Source organism: Acanthochromis polyacanthus, chromosome 6 (genome assembly GCF_021347895.1).
Source record: "Acanthochromis polyacanthus isolate Apoly-LR-REF ecotype Palm Island chromosome 6, KAUST_Apoly_ChrSc, whole genome shotgun sequence".
Taxonomy (NCBI): Eukaryota; Metazoa; Chordata; class Actinopteri; family Pomacentridae; genus Acanthochromis; species Acanthochromis polyacanthus.
This window is the reverse complement of record NC_067118.1, coordinates 44,389,324-44,411,159: the sequence shown is the minus strand read 5'-3', so window position 1 is coordinate 44,411,159 and position 21,836 is coordinate 44,389,324. Positions and strand designations below refer to the sequence as shown.

At 43.4% G+C, this 21,836-nt stretch overlaps 2 protein-coding genes across 2 annotated transcripts in view; both read left to right on the top strand.

The window, feature by feature from the left end:
- Positions 1–21,836, top strand: part of LOC110970799 (histone deacetylase 6-like) — a 50,195-nt gene that overhangs the window by 20,690 nt on the left and 7,669 nt on the right. The window contains 8 exon segments of the mRNA XM_051950172.1: positions 1,121–1,249; positions 1,322–1,490; positions 8,433–8,638; positions 8,712–8,904; positions 9,029–9,178; positions 11,147–11,324; positions 21,248–21,606; positions 21,681–21,803. Of these exon segments, the coding sequence (XP_051806132.1) occupies positions 1,121–1,249; positions 1,322–1,490; positions 8,433–8,638; positions 8,712–8,904; positions 9,029–9,178; positions 11,147–11,324; positions 21,248–21,606; positions 21,681–21,803 (1,507 nt within the window).
- On the top strand, positions 16,750–21,240 carry LOC127534584 (E3 SUMO-protein ligase ZBED1-like). Its single transcript, XM_051950167.1, has 2 exons — positions 16,750–18,263; positions 18,383–21,240. The coding sequence occupies exons 1-2, from the start codon at positions 17,046–17,048 to the stop codon at positions 18,800–18,802; spliced, it is 1,638 nt and encodes a 545-aa protein (XP_051806127.1). The 5' UTR covers positions 16,750–17,045; the 3' UTR covers positions 18,803–21,240.

Here is a 21,836-nt window from a genome sequence, read left to right as displayed (position 1 = left end):
TTAGTGGTTTTGAAACCGTGACTTTTTCATACTGTGGTATACCTTAAAACCGGTAACCGGCCCATGCCTAGTTCCATGTTTCTCCATTTGTGGATAATATCTCTCCCTGGGGTGTCTGGAGACGCAGAGCTTCAACAGTGGATTTATAGCCCTCCAGATTGATGGATGTCAACAACTACTCATCTGTTCTTGAATCTCTGTAGAACTTGGCATCATGTTCTGCTTTCTGAGACCCTTTAGCTCAGGGGTGTCAAACTCAGTGCCTGGAGGGCCACTATCCTGCATGTTTTAGATGTTTCCCTCTTCCAACACACCTGATTCAAATGATCAGCTTATCATCAAGCTCAGCAGAAGCCTGATAACGAGCCTGATGATTTGAATCAGGTGTGTTGGAAGAGGGAAACATCTAAAACATGCAGGATAGTGGCCCTCCAGGAACGGAGTTCAACACCCCTGCTTTAGCTGCTTCACAATGAAGACAGGTTCTATCTAGTGATATTTAGATCCAACCAGCCTGGTCATCATATGTGGGTGTGGATGGAGAAACTGACCCCAGCTGACAAATGTTTTTTTGTGGATTGGTAGTTAGGGGGGCAATTACTTTTTGGCATAGGGCAGTGTGGGCTGGACATCACTTTTCTTTCAATAAATTAAATCATCATTAAAAACTGCGTTTTGTGTTTTCTTGGGTTGTCTTTGTCTTCTTTAAATATTGTTTGATGATCTGTTAAGTGTGACAAATAAGCAAAAATAGAAGATTTCTGTAGGGGGCAAACACTTTTGCATGGCGCTGTAAATCTAGTTTGGACTGGTCCATTTCCTGCCCCAGCTGAGGTTTCTTCCCTGCCGGTGAGGAGATGTTCCACATCCCCACATCTAGTCTACTCCACCAGGGGGCAGCATGCCGAGGTGCCTACTCCTGGCCGCTGCCCAATCAGCACAGCAAGTGACCCCCAAGTCCCACCCCCAGAGACCCCACATGGGGTTCAGCCATGTCACTCACACTGGTTTCCTCCAATCCCGATCCTCGCTCCAGGAGGGGCCCCAGTCTGTCAACACTGTGATGTGATCAGGTTCTAATGTTCTGATATCGCCATGGCGATGTAATTATGTGTTGCAGACATCACCCTGAACAGCCTCAGAGAATCTCTAAGATCTTCTCCAAACATCAGCAGCTGGGCTTAGTTGATCGTTGCCGGCGGATACCAGCCCGCTTGGCGACAGAGGAGGAACTGTCCATGTGTCACAGGTACGCACGTGCTCAGGGTTGTTTGTATCTTACCTGTCCTGGTCCTCACAGAGATGGTTTGTGTGTTTTCAGCATGCAGCACATCAAGCAGATGAAGGCCACGGCGGCCATGAAGCCCAGAGAGCTGCACAAACTGGGGGACGAGTTCAACTCCATCTACATCAACAACCAGAGCTTCCAGTCTGCCCAGCTGGCTGCTGGGGGTTGCTTCAGCGCCGTGGACAGCATCCTGGGAGGACAGGTAACACCTGTGGACAGGTAACATAGGACAGCGTCCTGATGAGACACACCTGTTAGAGCTACCAAATCTGACAGGCTAATCACAGCTCACAGGCTAAGCATAGCTGACAGGCTAATAGCTGCTAACAGGCTAATCACAGCTCACAGGCTAAGCATAGCTGACAGGCTAATCACAGCTAACAGGCTAAGCATAGCTGACAGGCTAATAGCTGCTAACAGGCTAATCACAGCTCACAGGCTAAGCATAGCTGACAGGCCAACATGCTAACAGGCTAATCACAGCTAACAGGCTAAGCATAGCTGACAGGCTAATAGGCTAAGCATAGCTGACAGGCTAATAGCTGCTAACAGGCTAACCACAGCTCACAGGCTAAGCATAGCTGACAGGCCAACATGCTAACAGGCTAATCACAGCTAACAGGCTAAGCATAGCTGACAGGCTAATAGGCTAAGCATAGCTGACAGGCTAATAACAGCTAACAGGCTAAGCATAGCTGACAGGCGAAGCATAGCTGACAGGCTAATCACAGCTAACAGGCTAACAACAGCTTGATTCACGATGAAATGGAATCAAAGGTGTACAGCCAATAGAACTGGTCATTTATTACTCCGACAAGGAACGCAGTGGAGTTATGTGACGATCAGTGTACGTCTGTCTGTCTGTCAGCAACATTTTTCTAAAACAGACTAAGGGATTTGGATGAAATTTCCAGAGAAAGTCAGAAATGACACTCGGACCACCTCATCAGATTTTGGCATTGATGCAGCTTATAGTCTGGATCCAAGGATTTGTTAAAGATTTTCCATTGTGAGATGTAGCGGCCGACATGGCGTCACCGTAACCATGACAACTACTGAACGCTGTGTCCGTTACCTGCAACAATTCACTCGGCCCGTTACATATTTAGGTCATGCAGTTTGGTATCAATACTACATAACTTACGCATGTACAACACACGCCTGTGCTCACCTAAGGTAATTTAGTATTTATTTATTTAGTTTGTGGGTCGATCTTTATGAAACATACAGAGTCCTGGTGGGGGGTTCAGGACGTTCACGATGCCAAATGATTTTTAGCATTAAATCAACTTAGAATGTGGCTAAGAATCATGTTTCCATGTTACTTAAACTGTCAATTCATAAATGCTGATGGAAAAGATCAAGGACAAACTTAATAATATATAGCCTGTCAGAATGTTCCTTTAATTTGACAGGTACTAAACTCAAAATATCACAGGCATCCAGATCACATTTTTCAATATTGTGATGACATTTCTCATTCTAATAAACAATTTTTTGATGTTTCATTTACCATAAAGTCATTAGGAAATATTACCTACTTCTGTTCATTAAAAGATATGTTTGGAAGTTATAACTTGAATCCTTATACCCAATAACAACATTATTGACTTATCAAAAATACCTCACTGTATGTAAAATAAGTCTTGTCATTTCAAAGCCTAACATTCACAAAGAGTCTGCACACATCAACAGTAGAGTCAGCACATTTTTCACAACTAGACCAGTTACTATGAACTGAAGTAGTCTCTTCTTATCGGATGAGTCCAGTCTCAACTCTCAAGCATTATTATTTTCCATGGTGCATCTCTTGGCTTTCTTCAGTTGTTCTTTTGAATGGGACACACTGGCACTTGTTACCTGAAGCTGTCATCATCATTTTCCTTGTCATCAAGTTGCCCAGAACTTTAGTACTGAACTAAGTTTTGTTCTTGTTAACATGACTGAATGTGCGCTCACAGTCTGCATTGCTGTGGTACATGACCAACACAGACTTAGCTACCTTGACAAGTGCTTCATACTTGGGCTTTCCTGTAGCTGGCTCCTTCAGTCTGGAGAGTTCATGCCAAGCCTTGTCAACTCTGTCTGCTTGGATGACAGCAGGACTGAGGGGATCACACTGATACAAGAGAAATTCTTCCTCAAGTCTTCTCTTGTCGTCCCTGGTAAGGAAGTGAGGGTACCTCTCAGCAAAGAACCTCACTTGGCTGAACTTACACTGCTGTCTGTGCTCTATGTCGAGTATTCTGGCATTTACCAGAACAGGGTCTCCAAATGGAAATGCAGCAAGCATATAGCTGCATGTGCTGCTGTAGAACTTCCTCACACTGGAAAAGAATGTAGGCAGGTCACAGTTCTCCCCATGTTGTTCCAAGTAGTCCCTGCAGTCTGCTCCAACGAAGAGATCTTCATTCTCTTTCTGGTTCTCTGTGTTAGTGAAGTCAATCTTCGTGATGTCAGATGCACTTGTGATGACATGTGGCTTCACAAATCTCATGGCCAGCTTGCTGAACTGACCACATAGCACATGATGAACAAGATGGATACAGGGTTCGTCTTTCTGTAGAAAGGTGTTTGTCTCATTAAAAATTGGTAATATTGCCATCAAGAAATTTGCAAATAACAAGCTGTTGGCATCGTCCATCTTGGCAACGATTATACTTGCTTTGCTGTTGCTATTCGTGTCCAGTGTGCTCTTTTCTGCTGCCTTGGCCTCCTTCTGTTTCTTAACCGTCTCCCCCAACTCCTTCTCCTTGAACATATAACTTGCCAAGTTGAATTCTTTCGACGTGGAGTTGGCTTGGATGTTTGTTTTCTTCATGTCACATGCAGTAGGGGGTTTGTCACTGCAAATGTCATGCTTCAGCTTCCTTTTCTTTGTTTCTTTTTGGGATTTCTCTTCGACATCTTGAGTAAGTGACTGTTTAATTCCTCTGCTTGGTTTGTCTTTCTTTTCCCTTGCCACCTCAGCCTTGAAGAACTTGGACAGTGCTGCCCACTGTTGGAGGAGTCTCTCCAAGCAGTGTTCCAAGGAAAACCATCGTGTAGAAACATGTTTCAGGATCTTTACTTGAGGCAAACCTCCTTCCTCCTGAAAGGCTTTTAGAGCTTGCTTCCGTTTGCTGCTCTTCTCCAGGTAGTAGAAGATATCGACCAGCAAGTCGTCCAACTTCACAGGCAGTTGCTTAGATCCTTTCTGCACAGCCAAGTGTATCAGGTGGCAGGAACAACCTGCAAATACAAAACAAAACCCGTTTATCTATGTGAAATAACAAACTATTAGTCTCATAGACCTAAGTATATGTTAACTGGAAATAATACTCAAAAGCAACTTCCAATAAAATGATGTATTCGTTGATAATGTATTCTTTCTTCCATGGAAATATCAATGAAATTGAAATGAAATCTGTTGAAATGGTTAAAACAATGTAGGATAGAAATTGATTATAATAGGTCTCTTTAGTAACTCTAATCAAATATTTTGTTTTACCTAAAAGAGGATAAAGCATCGCACGCTTGATGCTTTAAATGAAGTGAAATAAAGCATCATCTTTGCATTGTCATACAAACAGAAATCAAGAAAAAAAATAAATGTTAAGAAAAATAAAGTGCCTACCAATTACTCTAGTCTTCAAATTTTATCATGACTTTTATATTTATTATAAATATTATGTAAATTATATGATTAATGTTTATATTATGTCTTCAATTATCACAACAAATAGACCATCTGAAATGAAAATACAAGTCAAATTTGCCAAATATTCATCTAATGTTTTGTAAAGTAAAAAGAATAATTATGTACATGAATGCAATCAATAATAGATTAAATTATTAAGCTATTTTTGTTACACTATTACAAATAATTTTAAAAATATGTGGACAATTTACTTATTAATCCACTCTTTTTACTTTCAACTTCCCATTGGCACAGTGTCATCAATAGAACGCTAGTCAATATTATTCCCTACAAATCTGGTAATTAAATATTATTCACGTAAAAAGAAACATACCTGCAATGTAAGTAGATGGAGATATTTCATTGATGAACGAAGCAACTCCTTTCTTAGATCCCAACATCACAGAGGCATTGTCGGCTGCAAAACAAACTAAATTCTGCCAAGGTATGTCATTTGAGTCCATTTCTTCCTCAAGAATTTTGAAAATATTTTCCCCCGTGGATGCTGTGTTACATTCTCTCAATGAAAGAAGCACTGACAACACTTTTCCAAGTTCGTTATCAAAATAGCGAACACAAATGGGGTAGAGTTTTACATCATCATAGTCCGTACTTCCGTCAGTCGACATGCTGAAAGGTTCTGTTTTATTACCTCCGCCAGCGGAGGTCATGTAATCATCAGAGTTTGTTTGTAAACAGCATAACTCAAAAAGTCATGGACGGATTTTCACCAAATTTTTACAGGATGTCCGGAAGAGCAAATGTAACAATCGATTAGATTTTGGAGGTGATCCGGATCACCATCTGGATCCAGGATTTTTTTGAAGGACTCTGTACAATTGAGAGATGGCTGCTATCTCTCAATTGAAGGATGGCCTGGCGGAGGTCTACGCTCTCCCAAGTGCTTTCCTAGTTACATCAGCGATTTTCTTCGATGATTCTGCGCCAAGACACTGAATAATGTTCGAGGTTTTCGTTTGGCCACATCCATATTTTTTAGCGATCTTCGAATCCGGAAACATTCTTCTAAACAACTGTCCCATGTGATCGGCCATTGCGATTGGAGCTCCATGTTCAATAACTGCCTCCGTGAATAAAACTTCTGCATTGATGACTTCCAAAGAATCTGATGGAGCGATGAAGAACGTAGAAAGTTTGCTGCTGGTGTCACAGGCATTGGCATTTGACTTGTGTTTTTCGTTCCCACGTGGTCTTTCACATCGCTGATTCCTCCGTGTCCAATCGAAAAATCTTGTCGGCATAAAGTGCAGTTTGCGTAATTTTCACCTTTTCTTGAACGAATAATAATTCCTGGAAATGCCTTAGAGTAATCCTCATGAAAGGACTGTAACTTTCGTTTAGGTTTTGTGCTCGATTGTAATTTTTCTCCGGCAGATTCCATGATGAAATCGCATACTAAGCTGACCTAAGTCCTTCTCGATTCCAGTGTAAAAAAAAGGCTGACCTGTCGCACATGCGCAATACAGATACAGGAAGTAATATTAGCAGCATGCAGTGCCAATTGTTTCTGTTCTAAATTTAGATACGGTTCTTAGCGATCTCGTGAATGCGTTTCATGTTTTTGGATGTTTTTTGATTGATTGCTATGTGAAAATCCGTATTTTGAATAATAAAACCATAACCCGGAGTGGGATCATGAAAACCGTAATCATTACAGCAAAACCAGAGTAGTTGGCAGGTATGAGATTCTATGTTGCTGTGATTTCTGAACACACACATTGAGCAATGAACCGTCTTGGCGGAGCACTGCTCTCTGAGTGCTTTTCTTGTCTGTGTGGGCGATAAAACTGCAAGATCAACCTGAGATGTAGAACAGAGGAGTTAGCATTTACCTGCTGAGTGTTTCTGAGTGTGATCAGGACCTGTCATCAGGTAGTCACGCTTTGTACAGAGCACTTCCTGGATTCACTCTCTGACTTTGAATAGTTGGTTTCTCAAACCCATGAGACCGATGACACCGAGCTCTTCCTAACGTTCCCTCAAAAGACCACATGGATCTCATCATCCTTGCAGATATCTGGATGAACAAACTCCACCTTCAGTTCCATCTCTCCCAGACTGAGCTCCTTGTCCTCCCAGCTAGTCCCTTTATTCAACAAGAAACCAACATCCAGCTGGAATCATCTCAGACCCACAAAGTCCTCCAGGAACTTGGGCATCATGATGGATGACCATCTAACCTTCAGGGTTCATGAGTCCTCTGCTGCTCGGTGGTGTTGGTTCATCCTGTAGCACATCAGGAAGATCAGACCTACCTGTGTGAACATGCAGCTCCTGGTCCAGGTCTCTAATATCAGCTCCTTACTGGAGGCCTCCCTTCATGGAGGTCAAACCTCTGCAGATGATCCAGAATGCAGCAGAACATCTGGTTTCCATCCAGAAATATCTCATGTCACCCCGCTGATCAAATCACTGCCCTGGATTCCAGTTAGTGAAAAAAAATTCAAACTCTGACTCTTGCATTCAGAACTAGAAAACATCTGCTCCTCCCAGAACTCTCTCCCCCAGGTCTCCACTCCCTCCAACCAAAGGTTCCTGATCCAACCTCCTCAACAGCTGGACTCTTCTCTGTGGTACTCCATGGTGGAGCCAGTTCCCAAACTCTGTTCCATCTCCAGAGTCCTTCTCCGTCTTAAGGAGACCAAAACAAGATCTTCACTGAACACCTTTACACTTCATAGAATGCAAAAAACTGGAAAAATCAGTTCCTATCACCTCCCACGCTTCCTGTACACTCCACGGTCCTGTTATCACACCTGAGAGCTCCATCTTCTCCAAGTTGGTTTCTCCTGACTAGATCCTTGATGTGGTGGATCTGCTGTCAGATGGACGTCTTTGGATAAAAGCGTCTGATACAAGGGCGTCAGTTTGTTTTTAAAAGTGGGGGGGACGGAGACCACAGCACTTTGAGAAAATGTCGAAGAACGGCGGCAAAATGCCACAAGCTGGGCTCGAACTCACAACCACCACACCAAAGGCGGAGGCTCAAGCTGTTGATCTATCGGTACATACGGGAAGAGGCGTCTGTGGGCCGCTATAGTACTAATTCTCCCAGGCCGAAATTTTGCCCCTGCACGCCTCGGGTCGGAGCTTCCACTTGGCACAGGCGCAAATTTAGCATCTGCGCGGGGTTTTTTTTTGTTTTGTTTTTTTTAACCTCACGAAGGTGTGCTGCATGTCTGTGCAACTCTCGGCCGAGTGCGGATGGTGCATTCAGGAGCGTCGGAATTTTCTATACTGCTGAAAATAACTAGGTTTACAACGGCTTACATGTGAAGAATTTGAATGTGTTGGAGACAAAATGACCCCTGACAAAAAGTGGGGGGGACACGTCCCCACCGTCCCCCCTAAACTGACGCCTATGGTCTGATAAATGAAACTCTAGAATGGTAGAACTGCTCTGTTACCTGTTCAGATGAAGTGATTGGATGTTTACCTGTGCAGGTGAGTAACGGCGTGGCCATTGTCCGTCCACCTGGTCACCACGCTGAGACGGATGCTCCCTGTGGGTTCTGTTTTTTCAACACAGCGGCACTCGCCGCTCGCTACGCCCAGAAAATCTCCCATGATCCTCTGCTGCGAGTCCTGATCCTGGACTGGGACGTTCACCATGGCAACGGGACTCAGCACATGTTTGAGGACGATGACAGGTAATAAAGGGGTGGAGCTTAACGTCTTCCCTCTTGCAGATGAGTGAACTGATGTCTGTCTGTCTGTCTTTAGCGTTCTGTACGTTTCCCTCCATCGCTACGACAATGCTACTTTCTTCCCGTCTTCAGAGGATGCCGCTGTTGACAGGGTGGGTGTGGCTAAGGGGGCGGGGTTTAATGTCAACGTGGCATGGAGTGGAGGGCGGATGGGCGATTCCGACTATCTGGCTGCTTTCCACCACATTGTCATGCCGATTGCTACCGAGGTAACGACCAAGAACACGCAGCAATCAGTCAATCCAAAGAGTCAAAGTTAAACATCTGACCTCACACTGTCCTCTGATTGGTTGTTCTGATCTAATGCAGCCCTCTGATTTGCCGTCTCTGTAGTTTGACCCCGGTCTGGTTCTGGTGTCGGCTGGGTTTGATGCTGCTCGGGGCGACCCGTTGGGTGGATATCTTGTGACCCCAGAGGGATACGCCCACCTCACACACATGCTGATGTCACTGGCCGGAGGGCGTCTCCTGCTCATCCTGGAGGTGAGCTGATCAACCAATCACTGATGATCATTTGATGTGGTCTGACCTAATGAGGTCATGTGACTGTTAGCGATGTCATGAGGTCATGTGACTGTTAGCGATGTCATGAGGTCATGTGACTGTTAGCGATGTCATGAGGTCATGTGACTGTTAGCGATGTCATGTGACTGTAAGCGATGTCATGAGGGTCATGTGACTGTAAGCGATGTCATGAGGGTCATGTGACTGTAAGCGATGTCATGAGGTCATGTGACTGTTAGCGATGTCATGAGGTCATGTGACTGTTAGCAATGTCATGAGGTCATGTGACTGTTAGCGATGTCATGAGGTCATGTGACTGTTAGCGATGTCATGTGACTGTAAGCGATGTCATGAGGTCATGTGACTGTAAGCGATGTCATGAGGTCATGTGACTGTTAGCGATGTCATGAGGTCATGTGACTGTTAGCGATGTCATGAGGTCATGTGACTGTAAGCGATGTCATGAGGTCATGTGACTGTTAGCGATGTCATGAGGTCATGTGACTGTTAGCGATGTCATGAGGTCATGTGACTGTTAGGGATGTCATGAGGTCATGTGACTGTTAGGGATGTCATGAAGTCATGTGACTGTTAGGGATGTCATGAGGTCATGTGACTGTAAGCGATGTCATGAGGTCATGTGACTGTTAGCGATGTCATGAGGTCATGTGACTGTAAGCGATGTCATGAGGTCATGTGACTGTAAGCGATGTCATGAAGTCATGTGACTGTTAGTGATGTCATGAGGTCATGTGACTGTAAGCGATGTCATGAGGTCATGTGACTGTAAGCGATGTCATGAGGTCATGTGACTGTAAGCGATGTCATGAGGTCATGTGACTGTAAGCGATGTCATGAGGTCATGTGACTGTAAGCGATGTCATGAGGTCATGTGACTGTTAGTGATGTCATGAGGTCATGTGACTGTTAGTGATGTCAGGAGGTCATGTGACTGTAAGCGATGTCATGAGGTCATGTGACTGTTAGCGATGTCATGTGACTGTAAGCGATGTCATGAGGTCATGTGACTGTTAGCGATGTCATGAGGTCATGTGACTGTTAGCGATGTCATGAGGTCATGTGACTGTTAGTGATGTCATGAGGTCATGTGACTGTTAGCGATGTCATGTGACTGTAAGCGATGTCATGAGGTCATGTGACTGTTAGCGATGTCATGAGGTCATGTGACTGTTAGCGATGTCATGAGGTCATGTGACTGTTAGCGATGTCATGAGGTCATGTGACTGTTAGCGATGTCATGAGGTCATGTGACTGTTAGGGATGTCATGAGGTCATGTGACTGTTAGCGATGTCATGAGGTCATGTGACTGTTAGCGATGTCATGAGGTCATGTGACTGTAAGCGATGTCATGAGGTCATGTGACTGTTAGCGATGTCATGAGGTCATGTGACTGTTAGCGATGTCATGAGGTCATGTGACTGTAAGCGATGTCATGAGGTCATGTGACTGTTAGCGATGTCATGAGGTCATGTGACTGTTAGTGATGTCATGAGGTCATGTGACTGTTAGCGATGTCATGTGACTGTAAGCGATGTCATGAGGTCATGTGACTGTTAGCGATGTCATGAGGTCATGTGACTGTTAGCGATGTCATGAGGTCATGTGACTGTTAGCGATGTCATGAGGTCATGTGACTGTTAGGGATGTCATGAGGTCATGTGACTGTTAGCGATGTCATGAGGTCATGTGACTGTTAGCGATGTCATGAGGTCATGTGACTGTTAGCGATGTCATGAGGTCATGTGACTGTTAGCGATGTCATAAGGTCATGTGACTGTTAGCGATGTCATGAGGTCATGTGACTGTTAGCGATGTCATGAGGTCATGTGACTGTTAGCGATGTCATGAGGTCATGTGACTGTTAGCGATGTCATGAGGTCATGTGACTGTTAGCGATGTCATGAGGTCATGTGACATCTCTCCAGGGAGGCTATAACTTGTCGTCCATCTCGGACTCCATGACGATGTGCACCAGTGTGTTGCTTGGAGACCCTCCTCCATCTTTAGCACGGCCCCTCCTCCCTCCTCACCGCAGCGCCGTGGCAACGATCAACGAGGTCATCCGTCATCACGCTCCCTACTGGAGGACCCTGAAGATACACAGTCAGTGACACTGATTTCATTTTTTTACTGTCTTTTATTCTTTATTTTTGAACTTTTGGCTAATGTGTTATTCATTTCAATTCATTTAATTTAATTCAATTCAATTCAATTTTATTTATATAGCGTCAATTACAGTCAAATCGTCTCAAGACGCTTTACAGAACCCATATGCCTGACCCCCAGAGCAGCCCAAAGGAGACAGTGGCAGGAAAACAGCCTTTTAACAGGGAAGAAACCTCGAGCAGAACCCGGCTCTATATAGGGGGGACCCATCTGCCTGCTGGCCGGGGGGGTTGAGAGGGACAGAGGAGGGCAAGGGGGAGGGATGGGAGAAGAGGGAGGGGTGGGAAAGCAAGGAAAACACAACACACATTTGGATACATGCATGACAGGATATGTGACACAGACAAAGTATAAGCTAACATTGAAAACTGACTCATAGTTTACTCTGATGATGTACGGCTCTGACATTAAACATACTCCATATATAGCTAGCAGTAAAATTCAAACAGTATGTAAGTTAGCATAACAGGATAGTGAAGGCGATGCAGAGTTGACTGGTGGAAAAAGGGAGCTGGAAGCAGAGGGCTGGAGGAAGGTCAGCAGCAGCATCCCACAGTGGACATGATGGAGACTGGACCAGCTGGTGGAACATCAACCGCAGATCTGAAGCATCCAGCTCTGGGACCAGGGACACTCAGAGAAATAGCACAGGGGGAAACAGAGTGAATGTACTGCAATAACGGTATACATATTAAATGTAAAGGTAGATAGAGAAGGGCTCAGTGCGTCAAGAAAAGTCCCCCAGCAGCCTATAGGCCTATAGCAGCATGACTAGAGGCAGAACGAAGGGACGTCCAAGAGGGAGTCAGCTGTGCAATGAAGACACAAGCCGAACCCCTGTGGGTCACCCAGTCAGCCCCAACTATAAGATTTGTCAAAAAGGAACGTTTTAAGCCTGGTCTTAAAAATAGAGAGGGTGTCTGCCTCCAGAACCCAAACTGGGAGCAGGTTCCACAGGAGAGGAGCTGATAACTGAAGGCTCTGCCTCCCATTCTACTTTTAGAAATTCTAGGAACAACAAGTAAGCCTGCAGCTTGAGAGCGAAGAGTTCTACTAGGATAATAAGGTACTATCAGATCTTTAAGATATGATGGAGATTGGTTATTAAGAGCTTTATATGTCAGAAGAAGGATTTTAAATTCTATTCTGGATTTAACAGGAAGCCAGTGAAGAGAAGCAAGTATAGGGGAAATATGATCTCTTTTGCTAACTCCTGTCAGTACTCTCGCAGCAGCGTTTTGGATCAACTGTAGATGTTTGAGAGAGCTATTTGGACAACCCGATAATAAGGAATTGCAATAGTCAAGCCTGGAAGTAACAAAAGCATGAACTAGTTTTTCTGCATCACTCTGAGACAGAATGTTCCTGATTTTTACAATATTACGCAGGTGAAAAAAGGAAGTCCTACAGACTTGCATTATGTGGGAGTTAACCCTTTAAGCTTCAGTCAATTCCAGCCGTTTTCAGTGCAAAAAATCGCTAATATTCTATTTTTAAATAAAAAAAATTACGAAAAATACGGGGAATATTGGACGGGCATCACGAGGTGCATTTCCTTGAAAATGACCGATTCGGGGATTTTATACGACTTCAGGACATGTTTTGGACAAAATAGTTTCCTGGCTTGTGTCGTCTGGATGTAAAAGGTTGGATTATGGCCGTTTTTTGTGGAATCTTTTTTTTTGTGTGTAGTAATGAACCCGGAAATGTGAGTCTCGCTGTGTGCGTTGAAGCCGTGTATAGAGAACGGATGGATGAATATTTGTTTTTGTCGGACAAATGTGTTTTTCTCACCCGCTGTAGTAATCGCATCTGAAAGTGGTTTATACCGGCGGATTCATGAGAATCTAAGCTTTCCATCGGCGTATAGTGTTTGTATAATCGTGAATGCAGTCGGACATTCTTGAAATTCCTATGCAAATTAGTAGGTGTACCGCCGGCGGTACACCTATGACGCACTGAAGCGTAAAGGGTTAAAGGACATGTCCTGGTCAAAAATAACTCCAAGATTCCTCACAGTAGTACTGGAGGCCAACGTGATGCCATCCAGAGTAACTATTTGCTTTGAAAGCGAGTTTCTAAGATGTTTGGGGCCAAATACAATGACTTCAGTTTTGTCTGAATTTAGCAGTAGGAAGTTAAAAGTCATCCAGGTTTTAATGTCCTTAAGACAATCTTGCAGTCTAGCTAACTGATCAGTTTCATCTGGCTTCATAGATAAATACAATTGTGTGTCATCTGCATAACAATGGAAGTTAATACAATGCTTCCTAATAATATTGCCTAAAGGAAGCATGTATAATGTGAAAAGTATCGGTCCTAAGACAGAACCCTGAGGAACTCCATGATTAACTTTAGTATGCTCAGAAGAGTTATTGTTGACATGCACAAACTGGAACCTATCTGATAAGTAGGATTTAAACCAGTCCAGTGCTGTCCCTTTAATGCCAATTGAATGTTCTAGACGCTGTAATAAAATGTTGTGGTCGATTGTGTCAAACGCTGCGCTAAGATCTAACAAAACAAGTATAGAGACTAGTCCATTATCTGATGCTATGAGAAGGTCATTAGTAACTTTCACTAGAGCTGTTTCTGTGCTATGATGCACTCTGAAGCCTGACTGAAACATTTCAAACAAAATATTCCTTTGTAAGTGTTCACATAATTGATTTAGATCCAGAATTTTAGAGAGAAATGGTAGGTTGGATATCGGTCTATAGTTAGCTAACACATCTGGATCTAAATTGGGCTTTTTAAGCAAAGGTTTGATGACAGCAACCTTAAAAGCCTGTGGTACATAGCCTGTTACTAGAGAGAGATTAATCAGATCTAACATTGAAGAATTAATTAAAGGTAAAATCTCCTTGAAGAGTCTAGTTGGGATAGGATCTAAAAGACATGTTGATGGTTTGGATGTAGAAACTGTTGAAATTAGTTCAGAGAGACATATAGGAGTGAAGAATTCTAAAGATTCATCAGGTCTAACAGCCAATTCAAAAGCATCTGTGACATTTGTAGGAAGGGCCAGATTAATTTTATCTCTAATCAGAACTATTTTATGTGTAAAGAAGCTCATGAAGTCGTTACTGGTTAAAGCTAAAGGAATACAAGGTTCAACAGAGCTCTGACTCTTTGTCAGCCTGGCTACAGTGCTAAAGAGAAACCTAGGGTTGTTCTTGTTCTCATCTATTAAAGATGAATAATAAGTTGTCCTGGCATTACGAAGAGCTTTTTTATAGATTACTAGACTATTTTTCCAAGCCACATACACTTCCTCTGAATTAGTGGAATACCACTTTCTTTCCAGCTTTAAAGTCCGCAGCTGGAATTATACCAAGGAGCAAGTCTTCTCTGAGATAGAACTTTCTTTTTTACAGGTGCAACACTATCAAGAGTTGTACGCAGTGAGGCTGAAGCATTATTAACATAATAATCCACTTCTGTGGGGGTAAAATAATAATAATTGCCTTCTGATTTATCAGTAAATGTTGCTGAAGTAAACAGTGAGGGTATTATTTCCTTAAATTTAGATACTGAATTGTCAGACAAACACCTACTGTAATGATATTTGTTCTCAGCTGCTAAACAATCCTTTACTTTAAATTGAAATGTTATCATAAAATGGTCAGAAAGAAGAGGGTTCTGGGGAAATACTGTTAACTCTTCAATTTCTAAGCCATAAGTCAGGACAAGGTCAAGAGTGTGATTAAAACTATGAGTTGGTTTATTTACATGTTGAGAAAACCCAATTGAGTCTAATAATGAATTAAAAGCTGTTGTAAGGCTGTCGCTGTCTACGTCAACATGAATGTTAAAGTCACCCACAATAATAACTTTGTCTGAACTGAGCACTAATTCAGATAAAAAGTCTGAGAATTGAGATAAAAACTCAGAATAAGGAGCAGGAGGACGATATATAACAACAAATAAAACTGGTTTCTGAGCTTTCAAATTTGGATGAGAGAGACTAAGAGTGAGATTTTCAAATGAGCTGTAATCAGGTTTAGGTCTCTGGTTCAATTTTAAACTAGAATGGTAGATTGCTGCTACTCCTCCTCCTCGGCCTGTGATTCCAGGAATATGACAGTTAATATGACTAGGGGGAGTTGATTCGTTTAGGCTAACAAATTCTTCCTGCTGCAACCAGGTTTCAGTCAAACAGAACAAATCAATCTGGTGATCAGTTATCAACTCATTTACTAGCAGAGATTTAGACCAGAGAGATCTAATATTTAACAGACCACATTTAATTTTCCTGTCTCTGTGCTCTGTTGAAATAGTGGTATTAATTTTTATTACATTTTTGTGGTTACTATTTCTTTTGTATATTTTTGATTTGTGTAATTTATTGAATTTTGGTGGTCGGGGGACAGACACAGTCTCAATAAAGTTAACTGAATTACTGGAGGGTGACAGCTGTGAGGAAACTGCAGAGAGGTGTGTAAGACTACAGCTCTGCATCCTGGTCTTAACTCTGGGTTGTCATGCTTTAGGAGTACTAATAAAATCAGCCATATTCCTAGAAATGAGAGCTGTGTGAGAGCGGATTCTTTGGTACTGTTAATGAGGAATAACACTCGGAGACAAGGATGACTCAGAGTCAAAATATTCATTTAAGAATATTTAGTAAAAACGCATTGGATAGTACAGAAATGCATGCATGCAGACTCTCTGTTGTTCTAGCTGACAGACTCTAAACTAAGACAATATTCCTCTGCATGCAGCTGTTCGCAACAGAGAGTGAATTCTAAACTATTACATGAGTTTTTAACTAAGAAGGTGTTGTCTTCTGATTGGTTCACACTGCCGGATGTCTTCAGTCTTCGTCCAATCCGAGCCGTCTTCACCCTGTAATCAGAGTACTTTGCATGTGTGTGTATGTGGCTGCCTGAGGTGTGACTTCCTGTGAGCTTTGCACAGACGACAACTCGGCTCTCTGCAGACAACAGGTCTGAGCTTCTTGCTCACTTTATGCTGAGCTTTGAATCAGCTTATTAAATTTATATTTAATAGGGATGGGACGGTTTATGAAACGGACCCGAACCGTTCGGGACGGCTGTCTCGGTTCGGGGCGCATGCGTACCGTTCGGTTCACACTCATGCTCAACTTTGGGTGTGTCCCGGGAAATCAATTGAAGAGAAGGTGCGAACATGGCGAGCGGAGAAGACTTGGAGCTGGAAGATGCGTCAGCAGTGTTATATAGGTCTGGTGTGTGGGACCACTTTGCATTCAGGGTGACCCACGAAAGCGGTAAGAAAGTTGTGGACAAAAGTGCGACAGTGTGCAAGCACTGTGCAACGCGTGTCACTTACGCTAGCGGAAACACATCTAACATGTCGGCTCATCTGCGGAGACATCACCCCACGGTGACATGCAGCGCAAGCAGGAGGGGTGGAGAGCTAGGCAAGGAGCCGGCCAGGGCTGCACAAAGTCTCCTCCCCTTTTAAACAAATGTACAAAGACCAGTCAGACAAGACGAAAGGGGCGGCATGGATCAGTGGGTAGAGTGGCTGTCTTGTAACTGGAAGGTTGCTGGTTCAATCCTCGGCCCGTTGTGCTCATGTTGAGGTGTCCCTGAGCAAGACACCTAACCCCTAACTGCTCCTGGTGGGTTGTGGTTAGAGCCTTGCGTGGCAGCTTCCACCATCAGTGTGTGAATGGGTGAATGTGACATATCATGTAAAGCGCTTTGGATAAAAGCGCAATATAAATACAACCATTTACCATTTATAACGAAAGCACTGGGGTGTTTCATCACTAAAGACATGCAACCTTTTGCCGTGGTTGAGGGTGCGGGATTTCAGTGCATGATAAAGGCACTGGAGCCGCGATATAAAATCCCCTCCCGCAAACACTTCAGCTGCACGGTAATTCCCGCACTTTATGAAGAGACCCGGCGGAGACTTGTGAACGAGTTGTCTGACACAGCTTGTGTTGCTCTTACTACGGATGGATGGACATCCAGGGCAACTGAAAGTTTCCTTACTGTGACTGTCCATTACATTCCCTCAGAGTGGAAGATGAAAAGTTCTGTTTTACAGACACGCCCCCTTTATGAGAGCCACACCAGTGAGCAGCTCTCTGAAGCACTGACAGAAGCAGTGACCGAATGGAAGTTGCAGAGGGACAGCAGCACAATCCCTGTTACTACAGACAATGCAAAGAATATGGTGAATGCAGTAAATGCAACAGCTGGACTGGGTCCACAAATTGGCTGCTTTGCACATACAGTTAATCTGGCAGCTAAGAATGCAGTTTCAATAAGTCAGGTATCGCGACTGCTGGGGAAGATTAGGAAGGTGGTGACATTCTTCCATCGCAGCACAACAGCCAGCCATGTCCTAAAAACCAGACAGAGGATGCTGGAATTGCCAGCTCATAAACTAATACACGATGTCTCCACCCGCTGGAACACAACATATGACATGCTGGAGCGTTATTTGGAACAGCAGGCTGCCATCTACTCTGCTCTGATGGAGAAGGATGTTAAGAAACATCTCAAGGACATCTCTGTTTTGAATGATGGTGAGGCAAAACTGGCAGAGGATCTGATTAAGATTCTTAAACCCCTGAAGAATGTGACAACCCTCATGAGCACAGAAACATCTCCCTCAGTGTCGATGATCATCCCTCTGCAGAAGATGATATTAAAATCCATGACAACAAGTGAAGAGGACAGCTCCACCATCAAAGATGCTAAGGCAGCCGTCACCAAAGACCTGGAAGTCAGATACGGGAACCCTGAGCTTCAGGACTATCTGCACAGAACAGCAGCCCTGGATCCAAGATTTAAGTCCCTGCCCTACTTGGAAGAAGCCTCTGTTGAGAGAATCTACAGTGATGTTATCAGGGAAATCACGGAAATTAAAGAGCAGGTATTGCTGTTTTTTATTTTTGCAATTGTTAATAAATGTAATCTATTTTATCATCTTTACTATTACTTGCTGTTTACTACTACTAAAAATACTATGTTATTTGTCATTTTATCATGCAGGGTCAACCCAGAGAAGTCCAGGTGGATAGTTCATCCTCAGCTGGAGAGCCAGGGACGTCAGGGACGTCATCTCCCAAGAAAAAATCTGCCATGGCAGAATTTTTGGGGGAATTTTTTCCAACAGAGAAGGAAACCACCAAAACTCTGTCCCAGACCACTGAGGAGGAGGTCATGTCATACAGGGTCACAGGCTGCATCCCTGTGGATGCAGACCCACTTGCATGGTGGAAGGACAATGAACATAAATATCCTCACATTGCTAAATTGGCACAATGTTACCTCACAGTTCAAGGTACATCGGTGCCAAGTGAGAGAGTTTTCTCCACTGCAGGGGACATTGTCACTGCAAGTAGATCCCGTCTCTTGGCCGAGAACGTGGACAAGCTGATCTTCTTGCAGAAGAATTTGATAATAGAATGAGCAGAGCTGTGTGAGGGAGTGCAGTAGAGTATCTGTTTGGTTTACGCTGCATTTCATGTTATTGACCTCTTCATTTGGATCATTTATTTTATGTTACCTTACATAACACAGTGACACTTTAAGTTTGATAAACATTCCAGCCTCATTTGTTTGATTGTATTTCAAATACTGCACTTTAATTTCAAGTGGTTAGTGTTCGAAGAAAATGTTATTTTTGTGGTGATTTCAAAGGAACCTAAGTATGATAGGGCTTATGCTTTACATTGACGGTATAATCTGAGTTGTAAAAACAGCAATGTAAAGTTCTTTCATATTATGCACAAATTCAACCGTCTGACTTGTAAGATTCTTTTTTTTTTTTAGATATATTGTTTTCCAAATAAATGAAAAGCGTGTTGGAACTACCAATGTCTCAGCTTTCAGGGCCAGAATCTCACTTCCCTTTAACCTAAGACTGTCACAATAATGTATCAAATGTCAGGCTGCCTCATTCTTTAAGTTTTAACATTACTATAAAGACATAATTGACTTTTGAAACAATTAATGTGTACCGAACCGAAAACCGTGACCACAAAACCGTGATATGAACCGAACCGTGTATTTTGTGAACCGTCCCACCCCTAATATTTAATAATAGTACAACAATATCAATAATTTAATTATTTGTATAAGGCAGATTAATCTGATTTGATCCCTATTTTAATCTAGGATCCTCATAGGTTAATATAAGATTTCTATGCCTGTCCCCAATTTACTGTTAATTTAAGACATTGTTGATTGCATTTTCTTTTAAGTATTTTTCTTATGAACATTATATTCTAATCTTAATTCCCCAATATTGTTTATGGTTTAATACTTTAACTTTTATTCTTGTTTGAGCAACTGGCCTTTGTTTGAACCTTTCAGCCCTTTCTTTGTCCTCTGTGCCTACTCAGCACATCTCTGTAACCACAGAAGCCCCCCCGTTCTTCAAGGTGCTCCATCCGGTTTAACGGGTGTTCTACCTTTTTCTCTTAAAACCGTCAGCCTGTGTCTTATTTTTGTGTCAGCTTGTCAAGATGAGGTGAGGATGGAATGCGAGTAATTTTCCCCTCAGCACTATTCTTAAAGTCATATGAAACCGCAGGCCTTTTGCTAAATAGAACGTGAAGTATTTACCTTAAGTCAACGTTTTCCTTTAGGTTAGAAGTTGAAGCTTAAACATTTTCATTAGCTCTCTAATATACTTGATTATAGGGTTAATACAAGTTGCAAGCACACTGATATACAATTGGTTACATGATGTGATCAAATGATGATTTATGATTAAATGGATTATAACTAAAGATAGAATTAAAACATGATTGTTTGATAGATAGGTTGAAATGAATATTCCCCACAGCTGCACCAGCCAAAGTGGGATGGATGCCGTCTCTCCTAATCAGACCAGGTTTTCCCCAAAAAGAGCTCCAATTATCAATAAAGCCCACGTCGTTTGATGGACACCACATAGACAACCAGCGGCGAAACGACGACATGCGGCTAAACATGTCATCGCTGGTCAGATCAGGCAAGGGTCCAGAGAAAACTACAGAGTCCGACATGGTTTTGGCGAAAGTACACACCGATGCCACGCTAATTTTGGTGACCTCCGATTGGCGTAACCGGGTGTCGTTACCGCCGACGTGAATAACAATCTTACTATATTTATGATTATCTTTAGCCAGCAGTTTCAAATTTGCTTCCATGTCGCCCGCTCTGGCCCCTGGGAGGCATTTAACTATGGTCGCTGGTGTCGCTAGCTTCACGTTTCTGACTATGGAGCTGCCAATGATCACAGTTGGTTTCTCAGCGGGTGTGTCGCTGAGCGGGGAAAAACGATTAGAAACATGAAGCGGTTTGTGGTGAGCCGGGACAGCAGGCTTGAGTTTAGGACTGTTTTTCCTACAAACTGTCACCCATCCACCCGGCTGTTCGGGCGCTGCTAAGGGACGGCTAACAGATGCTACACTAGCTAAGCTATTGCGGTCCGCACCGGCTAAGGGGCCCTGGCTAGCTGCTAGTGGGTTATTTTCCATGGTGCGGAGCCGCGATTCCAATTCAGACAGCCTCGCCTCCAGAACTACAAAAAGGCTGCACTTATTACACATATCGTTATCACTAAAGGAGGCAGAGGAATAACTAAACATGTGGCACACTGAGCAGGAGAGGGAGAGAGAGGGAGATTTTATTTACATATAAATTTTATTTATATGTTTCTTTAGTTTTTACTTTTTGTTATTTTTGATGAAATTTTTATTATTTTAATTAATTGATTTGTTTGTAAAAATATTTTACTTAATTTTTGAGATGAATTAGCATAAATTTGATAAAGATTTCAAGCTTTTTCCTGTTTTAATTTTTACTGAAACAATGTTCTGGTCCTGTCGGACTCGTTTCCATCTGCTGATGTTACGTTCTGTTCAGTTCCACAGTCGGTGCTAGCCGCTCTGCCGTCCCCAAAGCATCGTGGGAAACGTAGTTCGAAAGGAACCAGCAGGAAGTCGGAGCAGAACGCCGCCAACAGACCGCCGTCTGCAGACGCCATGGTAACACACGGAGCTTCCCGTCAGAGAACAGGTGACCCCGTAAGTGTGGCTGTTTTGTCCAATCAGGCGCAGTGCAGTCTGGAGCAGCTCACGCAGGGATTAGCCTGTTTGGACATCAGTCAGATCTCAGCTACGTCCACGCCGGTGGGCGGGGCCAGGCCAAAGGTCCGCTTGAGCCCGGAAGGGGAGCCTGGTGATGTCACACCTGAGCTCAGCCAATCAGCAGAGCTACCTCAGGTGAGCCATCAGATGAACCCCGCCCCCTTGGTGACTCTGACCTCTTCCTGATTTATGTTGTCTATCATTCGCAGAAGATCACCGTGACAACGCCACAGTTAGTCGCTGCTGGAGACAAAGCTGCAGAAGGAGAGGGGGCGGAGCCAGAGACAGAGGGAGCTTGTGGTTGGTCGAAGCCTCAGACATCTCTGGAGCTGGTGGGCGGTGTCAGAAAGCTTAATATTGACATC